Source organism: Lytechinus variegatus, chromosome 14 (assembly GCF_018143015.1).
Source record: "Lytechinus variegatus isolate NC3 chromosome 14, Lvar_3.0, whole genome shotgun sequence".
NCBI classification, from domain to species: domain Eukaryota; kingdom Metazoa; phylum Echinodermata; class Echinoidea; order Temnopleuroida; family Toxopneustidae; genus Lytechinus; species Lytechinus variegatus.
In genome coordinates this window covers 9,456,145-9,479,149 of record NC_054753.1, presented here as the reverse complement: position 1 = coordinate 9,479,149, position 23,005 = coordinate 9,456,145, and the positions used below count along the sequence as shown (strand labels likewise).

Sequence of the window (23,005 nt, the reverse complement as noted above, 5' to 3'; positions counted from 1 at the left end):
TGCAAATGAGAAGAAAGTTCAAAGCCTTGGCCCCACTCTCTGCCGTGTTGAATGGTTATTTTGGTGTGCGCGCCTTTTGGATAGTGTTACTCTGAAGCCATGTGCGAAGTTTCATGAAAAATCTGTTGGCAGAAGTAGCAAAAACCGTCCATTAAACAAACCCTCATTTCATATTTGTGAAAATTTTGACTTCTTCTCTCATAGACTTGTGTACATTATGGGTGCATATGTTTAAGAATAAGTAAACCCTCATTCAATATGGTGGAACTTTTTTTCAAGGCTGTCTTTAGCAATGTCATTTGGCAGTAATGTTTATTAACCTATGGGCGGAATTCTGTGCAAAAATGAAATCGATATGTTTATTCATGGATGAGTGAGCACGCATCAAAGTGGGAAAATTGGTATTTTCAATGTCACAGACTCATTTTAAAGGGACATAAATTTAGTGCATATTGAGGGCAAATTCGGTTTCAAATGTTTTTGTTTTATCATCCATCATTTCTATCACCACACACTTTTCGAACTTAAAACATTTTCATGGTTGAGCGAGCACATTCGAAAACTTAGGAATGAATACTCTTTATACGGCATAAATGTATTCTTTTCGTAACAATTTTTCATGATCAGTTTAATTTATGGGCAAATTAGTGGTGGACCCAGAATGTTAAATGGGGGAGGGGCCTATAATCGGGGGAGCCACCAACATTTTCAAATTTTAACATGATCTATAGCAAGTTGTAAAGGATACTACAAGGATACTACCATAACCCCCTATGATGATACGTCACAATACAGGGGCCGCGGAACGGTTTTCAAAGTGGGGGGAGGTGGGGGGTAGCTGAGCCAAAAGTGGGAGGGTGGGGGCTGACCATGCAAAAATCACAATCGTATGGTCATTTTTACATTTTTGTACATGCTTTTTGAAAACAGTGGGGGGCTGAACCCCCTCACCCTGCTTCCGCGGCCCCTGCAATACAATGTGCTCACTCAACCATGAACATACGATATCAAAATTGTGTGTGGAGTGGCTAAATGATGGATAGTAAACCAGTATAACACCATAAAATTCACCTAAAAAACAACTTTTGTCCAACATTGTATTTGCACAATCTGAAACACGACTCTTGTGACTTTCAAAAATGGTCATTTTTAATTCAATCTTTGATTATTCATGCATGACTCAACCGATCAATTTGATATTTCCCCAGGAGTTGCCTAATGAGTGTAGAAATCCACCTACGAAATATCATATCTCAAAGTAATTCCGTTCAAAAGTTACAGCAATTTGATTTAGGGGGGACTTACTTTTTTTGTTGTGTATAGATTAGCTCTGCAAATAAAATAATTTGTTGGAAATAGAACACAGCTCTAGCAGCACTTCACAACAATAGACAATAAGCAACTTTGTTACTGATTTACTAATGTGCAGATTTGGGAAGGCACTCTTTAGAGAAATGTGGCAATGTGCTTCCCTTTTTTATGAAGTGTCCCCGATTAGATTAGCATGCTATTTCTTGTCAGCAAATGCTGAAAAATGATTTGATATTTGAGTAACTGACTTTGAGAGAGAGGTATATCGATAATCTTTTTATTAATGGCATCCTTGATGCCCCCCTTATATTGACTATGTAAGGCTTATCAATAACTATGTAAGTGAATATACGTACTTATTTTTTCCTATTTTTTTTCTCTAGATTTTACCAAAAAAATACATCCCCTCTCTTGTAATATCCTTGCAATTTCTGTTGCACTCATTATAGGCATTTTGCTGATGTAATTTGATGCTTTGGTGAGAAAAGAGAGAAAAAAATATTTTTATCATGTATTCAAAATTTATTATTTAATAAACATTTTAATTTGAAATATTACTTTCTAATCTTCATATTCGTGATTTACTTAATCCACCAATTTATATTGCGTGAAAGATATGTGATGATGATGTTATTGCTACCAAACTGTGTTGTGATGAAATGGCACTGAAGATTACTTCTATATATGACTGGAATATGATGGTGCTACTGATTGATTGATTGATTGATTCTGTATGTCGGGTATCCATGGGTATAATACTAGTACAACAGGTATTTAGTATCAAACTAACATGCGTGGCAAGATAGATAGCCCATAAAAGCTATTGCAACAGGGCATACTGTGACATTCAGGTGCAGCCGAATTAAAGACATGAATGAGTTTGATTAAAAAGTGGGATAGAAATATAAATGAAATGAGAATAATTGTTTGCTCGCATGATTATGTGGAATGTGTGTGTGTGGAAGAGAGAGGGGGGGGGGGCGGTGGAATCGATAGAGAAATATAGGGGGTGGGCAGGTACAAAATTGTTATTTTATTTGGAAGTGACCTTTAAGATAGCCTTGATGAGAGCAAGTACATGGGGGGGGGGGGTACTGGGCTCTCTTGCTCCCATCCCAAACTCAGACTTTAAAAACAAATCTTCATAAGATTTGCACCAGATTGTTCATTTCAATTTCAAAATAAAGACAAAATGACCTGATTGCTCTCTTGCTCAGATCATTTAAAGTATTTACCCCACCCCCGAAAAATAATCAAATATTTGTGGCTATTCATGATGTGTAATGAAAATAATGGGCAGTGATGAACACCTGATGAATAGAGCAAGCAGATCCCTAAGTTCAATCCTACTAATGGATCTCTTGTAATCTTCCAAAATGTCTCCCAGGGAAATATCTAGCAAAATTAATTGATGTAGTAATAATCGCGAAAGAATTAAAAATATGTAAACAAGAAAAGATGAATAAACAACTAAATACCTTGAGGGGGGGGGGGGTGAACGGGGAATGATCAATGACATGAATTTACCAAAGACGCAGCTCTATGAATACATTTCATATTCAATCACGTCGCGTATTATGCTAATTTGTGACAATTTGCTTATTTCATATTTTACGCTGTGCGCGCAGGCCAATTTATGACCATGCCTCTGTTTCGCTGGTGTGCCATGAAGTTGCGGTGTCCATAGCCTTGTACGCGAAAAATGGGAGCAGTGTGCACTTTTGACCTTCCAAAATTTCCCCATGTCTGACCGGATGCAGAAGCGGAGTTTCACCCCCCCCCCCCCGGCACTATACTTTTGTGGTGCAAATTGCCGATTCTGAACCGCGAGCTGATGCAAGTTAATCGCGTTTACACGCTATGAAAAAGCCGATTAAGTGTAAACACGGTATAAGATAGTTTGCGAGAGAAGACAGGTCTTCTCAGGAAACCAATTAGTAGCAAGCCACACAAGAGCTACGTGTTTAGGGTCAAATATTTACGAGGGAATAGAAAATTAGGACTATTTTTTGTTTAATAAAGGATGTACTTTTTGCCCCAACAGTCAACACTACGTGTTTAGAGTACGATTTACGCCAAGTGTGGGAAGTGGGGCCGTATTTAACCAAATGCTGTAGTGTAAGGTAAAACCGACGACCGTCGCGACGTCCGTGACATAACAATTAAAATATCGCTCTACTTGTTTAGGGGTTCAATTTAGGGAATACTTGCCAAGAGTATCGTTTTGTTTCCAATACTTGTTAAGGGTAGGGTTACACACGCCAATACTTGTTGAGGGGTGCATTTTTAGAATATGGAAGATACTTGTTTGGGGTGCTTTTTGTAAATAATCGCGAAGCGCGAGTGAAAATTATATAGTGGCATGAAAGATATTTATATAATATTGACTGGCCTTGAGGGGAACATCAAATATATTGCCAGCAAATGAATCCTATTGGCCCGAGTCTTTAGACGAGGGCAATATGGGCAGGCGCGTAGCCAGGGGGCGGTGGGGGCGGTCGCCCCCCCCCCCCCAAAAAAAAAAAAAAACGTCCCCAAAAAGAAACAAAAAGAAGGGAAAAATAGAGAGGAGAAAAGGAAAAGGGAAGGGAGGAAAGGTAGCTTTTTTTTCTTTTTATTCTTTATTTTTTTCTCAAAAGAGAAACTCCTTCACTCTTCTTGCTCTAAATTTATATATGAATTTTGCTTCCGCGCTGCGCGCGGTTAAATGACAATATTAAAGTTCTCCATTGTTTCCCCCACCTTTTCTCTAACCTCGCCTGTTTTTCCACCTCAGCTATGTGCTTCTTGCCAGTTAAAGTTAAAACTGTATACATTAGGGCATGAATTTGAGTAAGGTTAGGCCGAAGTAAATATTTGAAGTTATCTTCTTTTTCAATTGATCGCGCAACTTCTGGTCTGGTCGGCTCCGAGCGGGTAAAATCTTTATATCAGTTTCTGCCGTTACCTCCATAAAGTCAACTTCTCCCGCTTTTCAGCTCATTACTAAACAACCATAATTTTGGGGCAAACAGGTTCCTAATTTAAAAAGAGGAAGGTATGAAATTCGTGTCGTAATAAATAAAAAAAATACAATATTTTTTATCAAATTGTATTAAACTTCATTTCATTTCCCTGTATACATTCATCTCCTGTCCTGTTTTGCGCCCTCAGTTTGAAATTTTGAATGACACGTAAGTTTCTTCATATTCAAAATGAAGCGCTTCAGGATAAGTAAAAAAAAATTAGGCATCCTTTTTTTTTATATAGATAGATAATTTCAATTAATCACAGAAGTTTCAACTTATTGCGCACTATTTTCCTTGTAATGAAGTTCAATAATCTTAGAAAATCAATTGAATCAGAGCCAATTGGGTATTAGAGATATCTACATTCGATGAAACGTTCGCCCTTTGAAATTTCAGAGTTTCATTGCTCTGCGCGGGTAGAAATATCTTCCTTCTACCAATCTTCTCCTCTGTTTTGCGAGTTAAAATATGCACTGTTGCTAAATTGTTTGTAATCAAATCTGATCTTTCCAAAGAAAGTATTCAATATATCTTTGAGAATACCCTTTTTTCGGGACCCTTTTTATGGCAAGAAAAATTGATAAAACGCTATAGCTTCCGCGCTTCGCGCGGAGTTATCGTTTTTATTTCGTCCATTGTATACCTCTTGTGCGTTCACAATCACTTTTGAAAACAAGGTTCAAAATCGCAATATAGTCAACCGAATTGGAGGTACTAGAGACAAGAGAAACGGCTCCTTTTCATTTTAATTTATGAAACACTAAAAGCTTCGCGCTTCGCGCGGGAGGGGGAAACTCCTCCTCCCTGCACCCACCCCCTAGGGAGCGCGCTTCGCGCGCTCTGTAAGTGTTGGCACGCTTCGCGTGCATTCACCGACCCCTCCAAAATGAAATCCTGGCTACGCGGTTGAATATGGGTCATGTAAGGGCAATAAATTTGATGTTCCCCGAAAGAAGAGCCAGTCAATATTTTTATTATCATCCATATCAGATATCTAGAGCAAAAATCATGATAATGGGGATATTTCTTTTAAAAATAGAGTTCTATTGTGTCATGTTAATATCGGTCTAGGCTCTGCACTTAACCATTATGACGTACTTGCAAGCGCTCGGATTCAGCGTTGTCTTTATTATGACGTATATTTTTGGTGGGCGGATCCTTATGGAGCGTATCTCTTTATACGCATTCACAAATGCCCTGATGTGAGACCAGGGAAAATACAAAAGTATATTTAGCTTCGTCTCTGCATGCAAAGTAAATACGCGCATTGAGACCGAGGAAAATACAAACAATATACCTACCCTTCCCGATATTCAGAAAATGTAGGGCAATACGGTTTTGTAAATGACCAGCTCAGATGTCTGATACGGGTGATAATTATATAATATTGACTGGCCTTGAGGGGAACATCAAATATATTGCCAGCAAATGAATCATATTGGCCCGAGTCTTTAGACGAGGGCAATATGGGTCATTTAAGGGCAATATATTTGATGTTCCCCGAAAGAAGAGCCAGTCAATATTTTTATTATCATCCAAATCAGATATCTAGAGCAAAAATCACGATAATGGGGATATTTCTTTTAAAAATAGAGTTCTATTGTGTCATGTTAATATCGGTCTAGGCTCTGCACTTTACCATTATGACGTACTTGCAAGCGCTCGGATCCAGCGTTGTCTTTATTATGACGTATATTGTTGGTGCGCGGATCCTTATGAAGCGTATCTCTTCAGTTATACGCATCTTCAAATGCCCGGATGTGAGACCAGTGAAAATACAAAGGTATATTTTGCTTCGTCTCTGCATGCAAAATAAATACGCGCATTGAGACCGAGGAAAATACAAACAATATACCTACCCTTCCCGATATCTAGAAAATGTAGGGCAATACGGTTTTATAAATGACCAGCTCAGATGTCTGATACGGGTGATAATTAAAATTATTTTCCAAGTCTTCCCTTCATCTTATTTTATTCACTCGTCTTCCTCCTCTTATGTTTTCCCTTTTCTGCTCTCTCTACCATTCTTTTTTTTATTTTTCCCCCTGTTTTTCTTTTTTCCGCCAATGGTGGGGCATATTAATCAAACAAATGCGTTTTCACGGATTTTCTACCTTAGAGCATGGTCACATCGCCCGAGCGTTGTTGGAGCGGTCGTGGAGCGGAGAGAAAAAAATCATCACCTCTCGCTCCCGTTCACCATTTTCGATTTTGATAGTTTTTTATTTTGTTTTCGATTTTTGTTTTTTATTTTTTCCCCAATTTTGTGAACGAAATTCGACCCCCTCTCCCTACCGCTCCACGACCGCTCCAAAAGCGCTCGGGCGGTGTTACGAGGCCTTGAGCTATCGCTTGTTTAATTCTATCCTCAAATGCAGGGGTGATCTTACACAAAACGGAATATCGATATTGAACAACAGTTATAGCCTGTAAAAGGTCCTATGAAATTATAAAAGTTCCCATAAATATCTAAAGGAGACAGAACTTTGTAGTTCCTTAATTTGATCATTAGAGACGTGAGTTTCATTTTAAAGTACAGATACGGTTTGCAAAATGATTTTTTTGTAATCTTTACCAGTGGCCTAGAACTACGGGGGGGGGTATGGGGGCACGTGCCCCCCCCCCTCCAATCGGCTGGCAAAAAAATGGGGAAAAGGAGAAAAAGAGGGAGAAAGGAAGAGAAGCGTAGTGGGGAAAGAAGAAATTATGTTCATTATAAATGTTATATTATATTATTATGTCTTTATTGTTCCTGGTGCTCGCACAGAATGTTTAACGAGATATATATACCTGTTGTACTAAAAACCTCCCTTTTCAAATCAATATACTGTACATCAAATACATTTCCTCGCCATTCGAGTTATTATTATTTCATGTAGTGACATTTGCTTCTTTTTCATGAATACTTAAAGTGATTGCCCTATTTAAGGTGTAATATAAAACATTTCCTTCCGTGCTAATGTTCGCATTAGCTGATTTGTGAGATGTCTGCTCTTCATGAATTCCTAAAATAATTCCTTAAAATGTCAATTTTTCTGATCTCAACATCAAAAATTTTCAGCTCGCGCTTCGCGCTCGCATCATTTGGTTAGTGAAATACGTACGGTCTTAGTGAATTCCTGCAAACAACCCTTAGAATGCCCCTCTTCAAGTCTGAATTTCCTAAATTTTCAGCTCGCGCTTCGAGCTCGCAGTATTGGATTAGTGAGATGCGTATGATAATCATGATTACCATGTCTACAAAAAGTGCTAAATGTGTTTAGATGTAATTCTAACCAAATCAGCAAAGGATGATACTAGCATTAGATGACTATGCTGAGATATGTACACTCTCTATGGATTCCTAAAATATATTCCATTTTGGGGTCAATATATAAAAAAAAAATCAGCTCGCGCTTCGCGCGCGCATCGCGAGGCATGCAGGTACGTTTCATGATTACAAAAAAATGCTTATAATGTCCCTTTTTAGGTTTGAATATCAAAAAATGTCTCTATCAGGTCAGCATACCTGGCAACTGAGCGCGCTTTGCGCGCTCCCTAAAGCCCCTTTGTATACGACCTATTTACGACCGCCTGCAACAGTTTTTTCTTGTTGTTGCACGATCGATCCCTTGGTGTCTTGCGAGCACTCGCAGTCGTTGTAGACGATCGCACGAACTCGAGGTGGTCGGAGGTGGTCGTGACTAGTCGCATCTGAACTTTGAACATGTTCAAAATCCGAACGCGATCAAATACGATTGATTCACTCGCATCAGGTCGTACCATCGGTCGGGCGATCATCGTGTGAGTGTTGTTCAACGTTGTACGACTTGGTGCGAGAGGTGGCACAACTAAGTATAGTCGCATTTAGTCGACTGGAGGTCGTACAACACTTTCACATGTGCTAGAGACCTACAGAGACCAGTCTTGCGACTGGGTGCGATAATATAAGACTGTTGCAAGACCGATCGATATTACGGCTTACAACATTCTACTACCGTTGCATTCGCACGTATGCGACCGTTCAGCCCCTTTCACAATTGACTTCCGACCAGTTTACGACCGCCTGCAACAGTTTTTTCTTGTTGTTGCACGATCGATCTCTTGGTGTCTTGCGAGCACTCGCAGTCGTTGTAGACGGTCGCACGAACTCGAGGTGGTCGTGACTGGTCACATCTGAACTTTGAACATGTTCAAAATCCGAACGCGATCAAATACGATCGATTCATTCGCATCAGGCCGTACCCGGGGTCGTACCATCGGTCGAGCGATCATCGTGCGAGTGTTGTTCAATGTTGTACGACTTGGTGCGAGAGGTGGCACAACTAAGTAGTCGCATTTACTTGACTGGAGGTCGTACAACACTTGCACATGTGCAAGCGACCTACATGTACAGAGACCTGTCTTGCGACTGGGTGCGACTATTGCAAGACCGATCGCAACGGCTTACAACATTGCACTACCGTTTCATTCGCATGTATGCGACCGTTCCACTCGCAATCCCTCGTGCAACACTCGCATGTGATCGCACGAGCACAATAAGAGCATATGCGACTTACTCGTGCAACGGGGTTTACTTGTTTTTTTGTTGTACGACAGCTGTTGCAACTGTGAAAGCCTCTGTGCGATCTTATGAGATGACCAGCGATTGTTGCCTGTTGCAGCCTGTCGCACGACCAAAAGGTCGCAAATGGTCGTACGTCAATTGTAAAAGGGGCTTAAGTGACTCTAAATTTTTGCTGGTGCCCCCCCCCCCCCCAATGCCGTGACTCACGCCACTGATCTTTACTGTAGATCAGCGACGGCGGGACGATTTTGAGAGAGGTGGGATGACTCGGCTATTGATCTTTAAATTTTTCGTTACTGTTATTTTCGTTTTCGTACGTCCTATATACGATTTCATGGTTTTCGGGGACAACCCCACAATCAAGGCCTATGCGTACGGAAGTATAATTAAAACATGTACTGCACAAACTACGGTGTTGATTTAACACCAGCCCGTAATCTATATATATCCACACCAGAGAAGTATTGAAACAACACCAATTTGGAATGAAACCGATGATCTTTTAATACTAATTGGTGTTATACAAACACCTATCTGGTGTTAGACCAAAACGAAACTGGTGTTGTTCAACACTTCTCTGGGGTGGACGTAATATAGATTCCGTGCTGGTGATAAATCAATACCAGAGTTTTTAAAGTGTACCGCTTTTGGTGATCTAATTATTTATTTTCCACTCGTGGGCTGGATTGCCCTCTTCAGCCACAGGATGTTCTTCTGATGACTCTTCAGGCTTATTACATTTTTTTCGATAGCTATCGTCAGTGGCGGATCCAGAGGGGGGCGCCCCGGGCGCGCGCCCCCCTATTTTCGCCGGATTTTTTTTTTTTTTTTTTTGATGGTTATATTTACTGGATTGGTACAATGTAGTCAATTTCAAGGGCTAGATCTAGTCAAAACTATATTTTAACTTACGCTCATGGCCTTTGTGTTCGCACAAATGCACCTCTGTCATATTGTATTGCAATATGTAAATTCCGGAATTCCAGGGCGCGCAAGTCGATTGGTTGGAAAGTTGCACCACTTGTAATCGGGAGTTGCAGTGCAGTGACCAGTGTGAAGATGTTGGATTGGATATCATTTTTTCCCGAAATTTTGTGTTTTTTGTAACATGCGTTTGTCCGTCTTTATGGCAAATACATGTAAATTGTAAGTAACAGATCGCGAGAGAAAGTGTCGACGATGCGAATGATAATGTCTATCCCCGAGATTATTCTTCACTCAAAGATGAAGCCCTATATCGGGCGCCATGTGCGCAGCATTATCATTCTGCCTTGGTCATGTACGTTTTCACTGAAATGTATAGGTCAGACATATTTGTATTTAATGTAAACTAACTTTTACACTTTCTGGTAGATTCAGAGGCATATTATCCAGGGCGCCCCAACTAAGTTTCGCCGAAGCAATCATTCCAACGAATTATCAAGGAGCAAAATTGTATATTCTCAATCACCAGTCGACCCCACTCCGCGTTTGCTGTGTATAGGCAGCTATATGTCAGCGTAAGGAGCGAAGATTTTATGTGACGGGGGGGGGGGGGGGGGTGGGGGGGAGAATAAAAATACTTTCGTGCTGGGGAAAAACGTCCCGAGGACACATTGTGTATTGTTAAAAAGTAGAAATTGTGACATTAACCCCCCCCCCCCCCCTTACCCCATTTTTAATGTTTGATAATCTATAGGTTTGCTGATTACAATATATCTTTTTAAAAAAATTGCCAGCAAAATCGAAAAAAAAATAGTTTTAAAAATCTAGGGGGGGGGGGGACGACCTCACCCGAAATATTTGAGGGACTACACGACCCCCGTCCCCCCCCCCCGATCGCTGCCGATGATATGCGCGTAAACCCAAATCCATCTGACCAAATTTGTTGGTTGGAAAGCTAGTATACATTGATTCAGCATGTAGAAAAAACATCAAATTGGAAGCCTATATGAATTCATGGTCTAAACAAGTTGTAATTTCATAAATGAAAAGCTTACAAAATGCCTTCTGAACTCTGTATACCGAAGACGAGCCTCGGTTTATTTTACATTTTCTGCCACTGATAGTTATAACTTATACAATTATGGACTGGATATCAAAGCTCCTTACATGTATTTTCTAGCATTTTATCATTGACCTTATTTGTGGTATAGTTTTAACAAGTGCTTCGTAAAAATTGATTATCTTATGTTAAAATAAATATAAATACAATTTCATCCTGGCTGGTCATAAGTTAAGATGGCAACGCGATGAGAGACTTTGAACGTAAACAATAAAAATGATGAGAATCCCCTTAAGAAGCATTATATTACTTTGAGGTTGTGCAGAATGACTGGATTATTGAAGATGATTTGAAAATAATACGAGGGAAAAGGTTGATTACCAGAAGATGATGTCGTTTTTTCTGTAGTTTGTAACAATTTACTGTGCATTTTGGGGAAAAAAAGAACCAAATTTTATGCATGTTGCCATACGACTAAACAATTCTCGTTTGAAACACACAATGTAAATACACAAATGACAATAAACAGAATGGATTATTCGGAACTTATCGATTACAAGTCTCAGTTTCGTATCATTTAAATTTGACGTTTCAATCACACGATGCAAGCAAGTGAAGAGCCTTTGCCAAATGTATGTTTTGAATGACCGCTTATACGGTGTGTGACTGGAAACCAGCTCCTAAATGAGTCAGTATGTGTCTTTTATTCATGAAGTTACAGTGATTTAAGTGTGCATTTTTCTTCTAAAGGTGCTCTCAAAATACGACTTTTGGACATGATTTTTTTGAAAAAGTCCTTGCCGTGGGAGGGGGGTATCCCCCCTCCCACACCCTCCCCCCGCTCGGTCGCTTCGCTCCCTCGCCGCTGGCCCCCCCCCCTATTTCAAAACCTGGATCCGCCCCTGATCGTGATGTGTTTTTTGTGATCTAAATTAATGAATTACGTTTGGATTGACCATGAATATGAAATGCGAGCGAGCGAGCAATTTTCAGTAGTTGGAAGACTGGTGTCAAAAAAAACACCTTTCAAGGGGTGTCATGATTAAAATATTTCTCTCTAGAGGGGGGGGGGGCTCGCACTTTCAAAAGTGGAGGGGATATTGACCCTGTTGTTCAGCGGTTACTGGAAAAACCCAGTAAAGATAATGTTCAACAAGAGTACCTACTTTGAAAACAAACCTCTTCAAGACAATTATTATCATTGCATAAAGTTCAGGTAGGCCATAATTAGTCATGTTGTCACAGACATGAAAAATAAATAATGATAAACAAATACAGACTATTGTTCTTAAGATATCATCTCGACGTCATTCTCTGTTCTTATTTTTTGCAGACCTGCAAAATGACAAGGTCAATGCTTAATACATTATTGGGGGGTTATCAAAACGGTTTGCTATAATTTATTTAAAAAGATAACAGCGTAACATTTTCCTTGGTTATACATGTTATATAAGGTTTGTTCTTTTAGCTGAAAAAAATTAGAAAACTAAATTGATGTGGTTTCCGTCCTATCGTATAATATTGCACCAAAACGAATAGAAAAATGAGCGTTAGTGAATTGTATAGTTAGGGGTACCACTTGTAACATAAAATACCTTGATTTTGGCTATACACGATAGAGCAGAGCAGTCAAGCAAATGTTGTTTTTCATATCGAAATAACATCCATGTAGCCCTACAATGTACAGTGATGTATATAGCGTCCAAAAAAGGTAATACTAATGTGTTATCATAACTTTCTTACAAATATTATTAATTGTTCAACTTAAAGAGATCTTATTAGTATTTTATCTTGTCATATGATGTTGCACTTCACGCATGAGTGAATATAAACAGTAAAGGTTGATAAAATATATCATGTAGCCGACTGTATCTTAGTTTCAAACACAAAATCACATGTCTCAAGATGTTTCATATTTCCTCTGCAGCCTAGGGCTAAGGAAATTGGGGTTCTTAAAATTTTCGCTTGGGTTTTATGTTATTAGAGAAGTATGATTTACAGGCTAGCCGTTGGACTTACTCAACAGATCGTTCTGTTGACAGCCATGCATTAAATATTATTGTTAACCATGCCATTACTACGATTGACAACGATAAAGATAAATTTATTTAATGGAATCATTTAGATCAAAACATTTTTTATGAAACAGAACATTGCTATTTACTACCTTGTCCCATCCCCTCCAAGAAAATTCTGCGTACTGCCCTAGTTACCTACAAAAATTTGTGACGTGAGCAGAAAATAATCAAATCTCTAAATAAAATATGCTATATACTTTTATTCAGAATTCTTCAAAGAAAAGGTTAAAAGAAAATAAACAATCGAAAATTGATTCACTAAAGGCCCGGTCCCAGTGACATTTAGGATGGATTGCGCATAAATTGCGGATAAAATTTGATTACAGACGCTAAACATCCGCAATATTCGTAAAGTATGCTGTTTTAAGACGGTTATTTTCCGCACATGTCCGTAATCATCCGCAAAGGCACATTTTTCCGTTCCCAGGAGTTTTGGGCTGCCCAAAACTCCTGGGAGCGGAAATCATCCGGTTTATATGCGCAATGCATACGCAATGCATACTCAATGTATGCGCTGAATTTTCGCAGTTATCCTGTGATATCCGCAACGGACATGGGATTGCGGATAAGTAGCGGACTGGGATAGAATGCGAAACGAATGCATAGCGTGCCTAATACGACTTTATACCAAGCTATAATAATTTATAAAGAATGCTTACAGACTGGTCACGAATAGTGCGTTTGCATTACGACTGTTTCGCGAACAATTTGCGAGTATACAGCAAACATTCATCATAAACCCAGATTACTATATAAATGTAACAGAAAATGAAATTTGACCGTCATTTTAAGAACAGTTGTGTAGAATATAGGATTTTGCCATGGATCATCACGGACATTTGATAGTTGCAGCCATCCAACAACATAACAATCTTCTCTTCCAAGTTCAACGTTTGATCCAAATACGGAAAAGAAAGCGAAGGAGAAATCAAAGAGCTGTCTGGGTGAGACCTTGGATTGGCAGAAGACTAGATCTGGGCATGTACGATAGATTGATGGTGGAGCTGCGTAACGAAGATCCACGTGCCTTCCAGAACTTTATGAGAATGCCCCCATACATGTTTGACGAACTGGTGAACCGGCTCACTCCTCGACTGCTCAAGACACAGACCAACTTCAGAGCGAACTTAGAGCCTGGACTCAAAGTGGCCATAACCCTACGCCATCTTGCCTCTGGTTCAAAATACAGGGACATGCAGTACGGTTGGAGGGTCCCTCACAACACAATCAGCAAAGTTGTCAGAGAAGTATGTACAGCCATATCAGAAGAGTACCTTGATGAACAGATGACTTGCCCTACCAACGATGAAGAATGGCGTGAAATTGCCAATGACTGGTTGCAGAGGTGGAACTTTCCTCACACAATCGGCGCGATTGATGGCAAGCATGTGGCATGCAAAGCTCCCCAAAATATTACAACTACAAGGGCTTTTTCAGTATCATTTTAGTTGCCCTGGTCAGTTCTGACTACAAGGTTCTTTGGGCTGACGTATCAGGAAACGGTTCCGCATCAGATGCTCAAATATACAACCAAAGTGAGCTGAAGCAAGGTCTCGAGAACGGCGACATTATGGGTTGGCCAAATCCAGATCCCTTACCCAATGACACCCAAGATGTCCCATACTTCATTGTGGGCGACGATGCTTTCTCTCTGAGAACATACCTAATGAAGCCATACAGTGCAAAGGCCCTGACCAGGGAAGAGCGTATCTATAACTACAGGCTGTCGAGGGCCAGGAGAGTCGTCGAGAACACATTTGGTATCATGGCAAATAGATTCCAAGTCCTTCTCACCACCATGCAGCACCATGCCGACACAGTCAGGCTGATACTGCTCCACAACCGAATTGCGCACCCGCTACCCAGTCCTACAGAACAGGCTTGTGGACCGGCAGCTGGAGAATGGACAAATAGTTCCTGGAGAATGGCGAAGGGGCCAAAACCTTGTTGACACAGTGGAGGTTCAAGCACCAAACACAGCTTCAAGAGATGGCAAGAGATCTCAAGCTCAGTGGCTTTTTCTTCCCACAAAGCTTTCTTTCTGTTTGTGTCTTTAAACATCCTACTTCCCCTTCTCCACAAAAGCTCATTTTCTGCTAACCATTCGAAGGCATTATCTTCTTGGTCGGGTTTGAGGGTGAAGCTCTTTCGTGGCCTCTTCTCTTTCTTCTTTTCAGCTTTGTCATCTCTAGGCTGACTTGGACCAGGGACCTCATCGGCGCCAGGGAGGTCTTCTGGAGGTGGACTCGGTGACCTTGGGGATTGTGGAGGAGGTGGTACTGGTGACGGAGCCCTCTCTCCAACTTTGCTTGTCTTTTGTTTCTTCTTTCCTCTTGATTTGGCTCTTGTTGATATGTTGCTACTTTCTACAATGTTGATAAAGATAATGACGCTGAAGAGTGGAGTGCTCTTCTTTTATATGGTCTCGATTCAAATGTATCACATTCGCAATGCGACCGTTGTTTCCGCACCACGTGCGCATTGCATTCTCTATGCATACGTAATACTTCCGCAATAATCGTTCAGCATCCTATTTTTGTCCGCAATACATGTGTTATACTTCCGCATTACTTTCGTTACATTTTCGCAATGTCTGCAATACATTCCACAATTTTACAAGCAATATCCCTCGTAAAATAGCATTCGCAAGGTAATTCGTTTTTATTCGTGATATTTCCGCTTTTAATCGTAATTTGTTCGCTGTACATCTTTTATGTATCCGCAATTTTAAAGCGGATTTTTATTTTTTTGCCAAATTTAATGCGGATGACAACGAATGACCGAAATTTGTATTCGCAATTCATGCGTAATTCAACTTCCCCCCAGTGGGACCGGGCCTAAGATCACAGCAAACGTAGTTGGAAATTTCTTTTTTAACATTGGTTATGTAAGATTGGTGAAATTCCTTTATGTTTTGAAAACAATATATCAACAAACGACACGAATTATATTGGTACAAAGGAGAATCTACCTAGTTTTTACCATGATCTTTTTGTAGCTGGCCTAAGTTAAGATACATTGGTTTTATTTGAAGTAAAGGACATTGAAAATGAAATCATTTGGAATAACAGTAATATAAAACGTTTGTTGGTGTTTGAGAAATGGAGGCATGCAGGTATACTGAGAGTAAGAGATCGTCAGTGGTTACCACCATATATTTTGAATAAATCTATCTATTCTTCTCAGATTTTATTTGATTTAGAATATCCTAAATTAATAAAAAAAGGCATTTTCAAGTCTATTGGTTGATTAAGTTGTTTGAGAAAAATATCTACTCAATTAAAAAAAAAGTTTCAGAATTCTAATTTGATTAAAAAAATGCAGAACAAATAACTTTTAACCTACAAGAAAGATATGTTCATTATCATGTGCAGAGGTATCTAAAGAACCAGTAATTGTATCTTCTTGGTTTAATCTTTTCTCGTTTTCATTTAATTTCATTGAAAACCATGTATTTTACTTTCAATTGCATTTAATTGTAGATAAAAAAATTAGACAATTTAGTTTCAAACATGTTAAACTCTTGAACAAGGTTTTACCCCAACAGATAATTTATTTAAGTGGCGTGTAGTGAATAACAACACATGCAAAATTTGAGGGAAAGTTGAAACCACTTTTCATTTCATACTGTATTGTAAATATGTTCAATTATTTCAGAAGATTATAGAAAGATTTATATTTTATATTTTCAACATTATCATTTCTAGATTAAAAAACATTAATTACAGGTTATCATCAGCAAAATTCCAGTCACAGTACGTGTAATCTACTTTGTGTTACTGCTCAATTTGTTATTTATCGAAAATATACGACTAGCATATTCAAAGTTAAAAAATATAATATATATGATGCAAATTCTTTATGGATTGAATTCAAAGTTACTATAATTTTTTATTCAGAAAGTTTATGTAAACAAAAAAACTGGTTTGGAAATTGTGAAAAATGTGAAATTCGAAGAATCGTTGTATTATTGAATTGAATCTTTTTTTATTGTTTGTATCTGTATCTATATGTATATGTTATTGTGAATAAATACCTCGATTTAGAGGATTAAAATAAATCAACTATCATTCGTATAATGATTCTCTTTTTCGGAAAAAAAATCGAAAGAACATGAATTATTTTATGTATGATCAGATGTGAGATATTTTGTGTATAATTCAACTTAAATGCTTAAGACTGAAATACGTTGTCTGAATCTAGAATTAAGACTATAAAAAAGATCTTGGTTGAAAAATGTTTTCACGTGTTCAATACATGAATTTAAAGTGAGCAGGGAATTAGCTTTATTCATAATTTATGCCCCGATGGTCCAAATTCATTTAATTATATTTAATTGATTTAATTATATTCAATCATATTGAATATATTGATTTAAATTTGACATGTATGTAAAATATTTTTTGAATCACTTATCGAACATGTATATCATTTATTCAATGTTGAATTTTGTTCATACTTTTATTTAAATTGAAATAATTTATCTTGTAATTATTTGTATTATGTTGAAGAATGAAAAATAAATCGAATTGAAATTGGAATTGACATGGTTAGATAACGGGCGAGGTAGTGGACATGTCATTGGATTCGCGTGTAAAACATAAATTTATTTCCTTTATTATTCATGTTTTCACTTTTATTCGGACAGAACAGTGCTATACACATGCAGCAGCGCTGAACGGGCAAAACGTAATTTCAGAAATGTCAAGCTCGAGTTTGCAGCATGTTGTAGGGGGACCACTGGCCGTAGGCAACATTTTCCAGGGGGTAGGCATGGTAGGGGAGACTTTCTATTTTGGAAAAACCATGAAAGCGAGGGAACTAAGCGGCCGAGACTATCACGATGATACTTTTGCGTTGAGCAAAAACTGCAAGCTTTTCACATTAGATTCTCCCCCATTGACTCTTAATGAAGGGACTTCAGTCTCCTCCTCCGCACCAAGGAGGCGGGCGAGATGGTATTGTTTTTACCAAATATGGAAAATAATGGGCGTGGCTTATAAAGTGGTGCTGAGGTATAAGCGGATACAAACCCATTACCCAGACAGTCGACAGCAGTAGAAGTGTATTTTCTCGTCATTGTGATTGCTGAATTTCTCCTAAACACTTCGCTTCAGAAGTTCACCTAATAACAAAACTTCAACCAGGTTGATGTAACCAAACCATCAGGATGAAGTCATCCTTTGGCGTAATTTTTTTTTCATGTCTGTATCTTCTTTGGGTCGGTCAAGCAATTGCTGTATCAAAGGAAGATCCACAAGATGAAAGTAAGATATATCCATGTTTTATGTATTTCTTGGTGCTTTTCACTACTTTTAAAAAGTATTCTGTGATCCGTTTTTACCAGAGCGAACCATAAAATAAAAGTGGAATACTGTCTTCTTAGGATCGCCGTACTTGATGTACATGAGTTCAAAACAAGAACCAAGCCGATGATTATCATGTCTTATCATAATAATAGGACAAATAGAATGATAATAATAAATAGCTCGTATTTGTAAAGCTCCTTTCTTCTGCTTTCATTTTATGGAAATGGCGAAATATTATTCTGCATGATATAAATAGTTAAAATGAAACATACTAGTAAATTTTTTCTACCGTGGTTTGATTGTTTTGCGTTTTCTTATTCAAGTCCTTTGGTAAATGTATTGCATGTAGTAAATGCCCATATTAGCAAGAAAACGTATAGACCTATTAATCATGTGTATCCATAGAAAGGAAGCAAGTTTTGATTTCTAAAAAGTCTAATAATAATGACAGCAATGAAGCGCCAAATCCAATCTTAGTACTTAATATTTATATTCATAATCATTCATTTGGGTCGCTAATTATAATTCCTAGAGAGATCTGCCGCTTTGTTGATGAATAATAAGCCTTATTGGATTATGAGTAGCGACCGTCTTATCGGAGTAATCATTATTTTGATCCGTTAAGAACAATGACCCTATGCTCGTATTATGGATAGCGAACATTATGAATATTGAGCTTTTCCCCATTATACTAGCGGTCCTGTGAGGGTATGATGGACCCCCGTTAGAAATCTTTCAAAAACATCAGCTCGGAATGTTTTCTTACTTTTTATACTTCAATATTGAATAATGTAAGTATTATCTTTTTTAAAGCTTGTCTTTTTTTATTTTGTGACTTTCAACATTGTTCCTCGTTGTTTTCCCCCTGAAAAGTATGTTGATACCCCTCATTACTTCAATACTTTCATGCATATCTCGATGCGTCAAAAAAAATGATTTAAACGACGTAGCGGGAATTTCCTCCGGCAGTGTCCGGTGCAAAGGTACCTGTCAGTATGTATATTTAAAAAAGCTGATTATCCACCCCCTTGTTCCCTCTGTCTTCTTCTCCCTCTTTGCTTCGTTTTATTTCCATCTTCCACCGTTTGATATTACTCTCGTTTCATCGTCCTTGTTTTTTTTCTCGATCTTTCTGATTCCAGTCATTGTCACTGCCCACCCGCCTCTCTTTTTCTTAACGTGTCCAGTCATGGCCCTTTATTAGGTTTCCTCAAAACAGATTTTTTTTTCCCCTCCCCCTTCATTTTCTTTCCTTTTTGCAGCGTTTGAACCAAGTGATGATCTAGATTCAAAAGAATTGAGTCAGGCAGACAATGAAAAAATCTCTCAAATCAAAGAGCAAGTATTTCTCCTTCAGGTAAGTATACGCTGGGTCCGGCATGCCATAATGACGCTTAGTGTCTTTTATTTCGAGAATATGATCTAAATCCATATTTTCAAATCCATATTTCAGGGGCGTTACAGGAATTGGTGATAAGGGGGCGGGGGGGGGGGGCAAAGGCAAAAAATTCCCAATTACATCATGGTTTGAACAGGCAGTGTGCGAGGGAAATTTATTGAGGGGGCCAGATATGGCGCATCGGACAGAATTTATCTTTTACAAAAAAGTTGCGAGTGAGCAAAAAATTTGATAATTTTATAACAAAAAAAATCGATTTTGTGATAGATTTTGGCATAATATTCAGAAAATTATTTCACCCTTCTCTCTTTCCTTTTCTTTTCTTTTTTTTTTTTGGGGGGGGGGTCTGTACGCTACTCAAAAGGAAAAAAGAAACAAAGTTTTTAGGTGTCACAATAGATGAACATTTAAATTGGAATGAACATATACGTTGTATAACTACTAACATCTCCAGAAACGTAGGTGTACTTTATAAAATGAAAAACATAATTCCTCATACTACACTCGTTCTACTATACAATTCATTAATATTGCCGTATATATCGTACTGCAATATAGTTTGGGCAACGTGTGCAAAAACTAAAATTAATATAATATACTTATTACAGGAAAAAGCAATTCGAATTTGTACTAATTCGCAATATTTATCACACACAAATCCATTATTCCATAAACTAAAGACTCTAACTATTTTTGACATAAACTCATTTCAAAGCTTACTGCTTATGTTCAAATACGTAAATAACATGCTCCCACCTTCATTTCACAATTTTTATACTATGAACACATCTATCCATTCATACCCTACGCGGAAATCTTCTAATTTCCATTTAATCAACCCCAAATTGCTTATTGCGCAGAGATCCATAAGACACCATGGTCCTGATTTGTGGAACTCTCTACCTGAATCTATAAAAAGATCCACGTCTCTTTACTCATTTAAGGCAAACGTTAAATCTATGTTGATATCAGAATATTTGAAGTAAAATTTCTGTGTCGATGTGTCATCATTAAAGCATCATCACCATCATCCTCTCCATCGCCTTCATCTTCACCATTTCACCATCATCTTCATCCTTATCATCTTCATTGCTCAAATTACATTACTGCTGTTTTTCATGAAATGAACTGTTTATCGATTCTGCTGTATTAATGTATTATATTAATTAATGAGTTCTAACCTGGGGTTGTCATTTTTTCAAGCAATCTGCTTATGATGACAATCCTTCTCCTGCAAATTGTAAATGTTAACTAATTTGGTATGAGATCAGTTTTTGTTTGTAATGATAATTTTAGTACATTTAGTTATGATTCATGCCAAAAAAAGTTCTCAATATACTATGTTTGTTATGTTATGGAAAATGTATTATATACGAATGATGTAATTGCAGAAGTAAACAATAAAATCAAATCATATTGTGAACAGGGAAGTGCGCGAAAGAGAGGGGCACAGTATGAAGCATGTGCCAAAAAGCTGCTTAACATATCTCCAATGCGAGCAAAGCGAGAGAGAGAAAAAAATCACCTTTTCATGATAATCTAACTTTGAGATATTTCTTGACACAGTGAGTAACACCCTAAAATTCATTTTTTTTCTTGGTTGTAGAACTTATGGGGGCCATGACCCAACCATTCCAAACAATAAATCTTTTCAAAATGAACGAATCTTTGTTCTTCAAATGTACGTCATATTCATTCCACAATTTTATTTCACATTTTTGCACTGAACAACCACTTGTATAACTTGTTCTCTCTTCTACACATTCTCTCCAATCACTCTATTTAATGGCTATTGGCAATTCAATGTGTTTACAAATCTCTAACAATAAAAGAAACAAACACGAACAGAATTTGAATTAACACAACCATTTAACAGGAAAAACAGATCAAATAAATATATCATACAAATCTATTTCAATTATACGGATTAATTCATCTTGCTGATACAATAATAAATTAACCTTTATTTCAAAGCTACTCGAGGATAAATTTATCTTCATTTCAAAGCCATATGAGGATAAATTTATCTTCATTTCAAAGCTGCACGAATATGAATAAATCTTCATTTTAAAGCTAAACGAGGATAAATTTATCTTAATTTCAACTTGAAAGCTGCAAGAGGATAAACTTATCCTAATTTCAAGGTTACACAAGGATGAATTTATCTTAATTTCAAAGCTACAGGAGGATAAATTTATCTTAATTTCAAGGCTACATGAGGATAAATTTATCTCAAAGCTACACAGGGATAAATTTATCTTAATTTCAAACCTACAGGAGGATAAATATATTTAAATTTCAAGGCTACATGGGGATAAATATATCTTCATCTCAAAGCTGCATGAGGATAAATTTATCTTCATTTCAAAGCTACACGTGGATAAATTTATCTTCATTTTAAAGTTACACGAAATTTCAACACGAAAAATCAAAACTTTGCAAGTTAGTAGATCTGATTCATGAAACTTGGACATAAGAGTAATCAAGTATCAGTGAACATCTCATTCGAGTTTCAGGTCACATAACCAAAATCAAAGGCCATTTAAGGTTATTGAACTTTGCCCATTTTGGAGGTAATTATTAGATTGCTGTCGTAACTTTTAAACTTTATACTTATAGTTTATAAAATGTGGATGTAGGGGTAATCGAGTATCACTGATAAGTCTTGGGTCGCATAATCAAGGTCAAATGTAATTTATTGTGAATGAACGTAGTATTGTATCATTATATGAATGGTGTTTTTTGTGAATGATTATTACTGTTTTCAAAGTCAGTGCTGCTGCTGTTTTGAATCGCGCGATGCAGGTGAGACAGCCAGAGCCGCTAGTTCATAAAATTTTGACATAAGGTTAATCAACTATTACTGAGCATGCTGCAAGAGTTTCAAGTCACATGACCAAGGTCAATAGTCATTTAGGGTCAATGAACTTTGGCCAAGTTGGGGGTATCTGTTGAATTACCATCAATACTTTGACAGTAAGTTTATGGATCTGATTCATAAAACTTGGACAAAAGAGTAATCAAATATCACTAAACATCCTGTGCGATTATCAGGTCACATGACCAAGTTCAATTAAAGGTTATGTAAGGTCAATGAACTTTGGCCAAGTTGGGGGTATTTGTAGAATTACCATCATAACTTTGAATATTATTGGTCTAGTTCATAAAGCCTCGACATAAGAGTAATCAAGTATCACTAAACATCCTGTGCGAATATCAGGTCACATGACCAAGGTAATGTTGTGTTGGGATCGTTTATATCTTAGTTGGGAGCATCAATAACCACGCAGGAACGTTCGATGTACATTTCAATCAAGAAACTTTATTAATCATCAATCTTCAGCAATATATGTAGAGTTGAAAAGCATAT

General features: G+C 37.7%; 1 protein-coding gene across 1 annotated transcript; it reads left to right on the top strand.

The window, feature by feature from the left end:
* Window positions 1-13,907: 13,907 nt before the first annotated feature.
* Window positions 13,908-14,375, top strand: LOC121427922. The gene has a single exon (XM_041624500.1). The coding sequence runs from the start codon at window positions 13,908-13,910 to the stop codon at window positions 14,373-14,375; it is 468 nt and encodes a 155-aa protein (XP_041480434.1).
* Window positions 14,376-23,005: the final 8,630 nt, after the last annotated feature.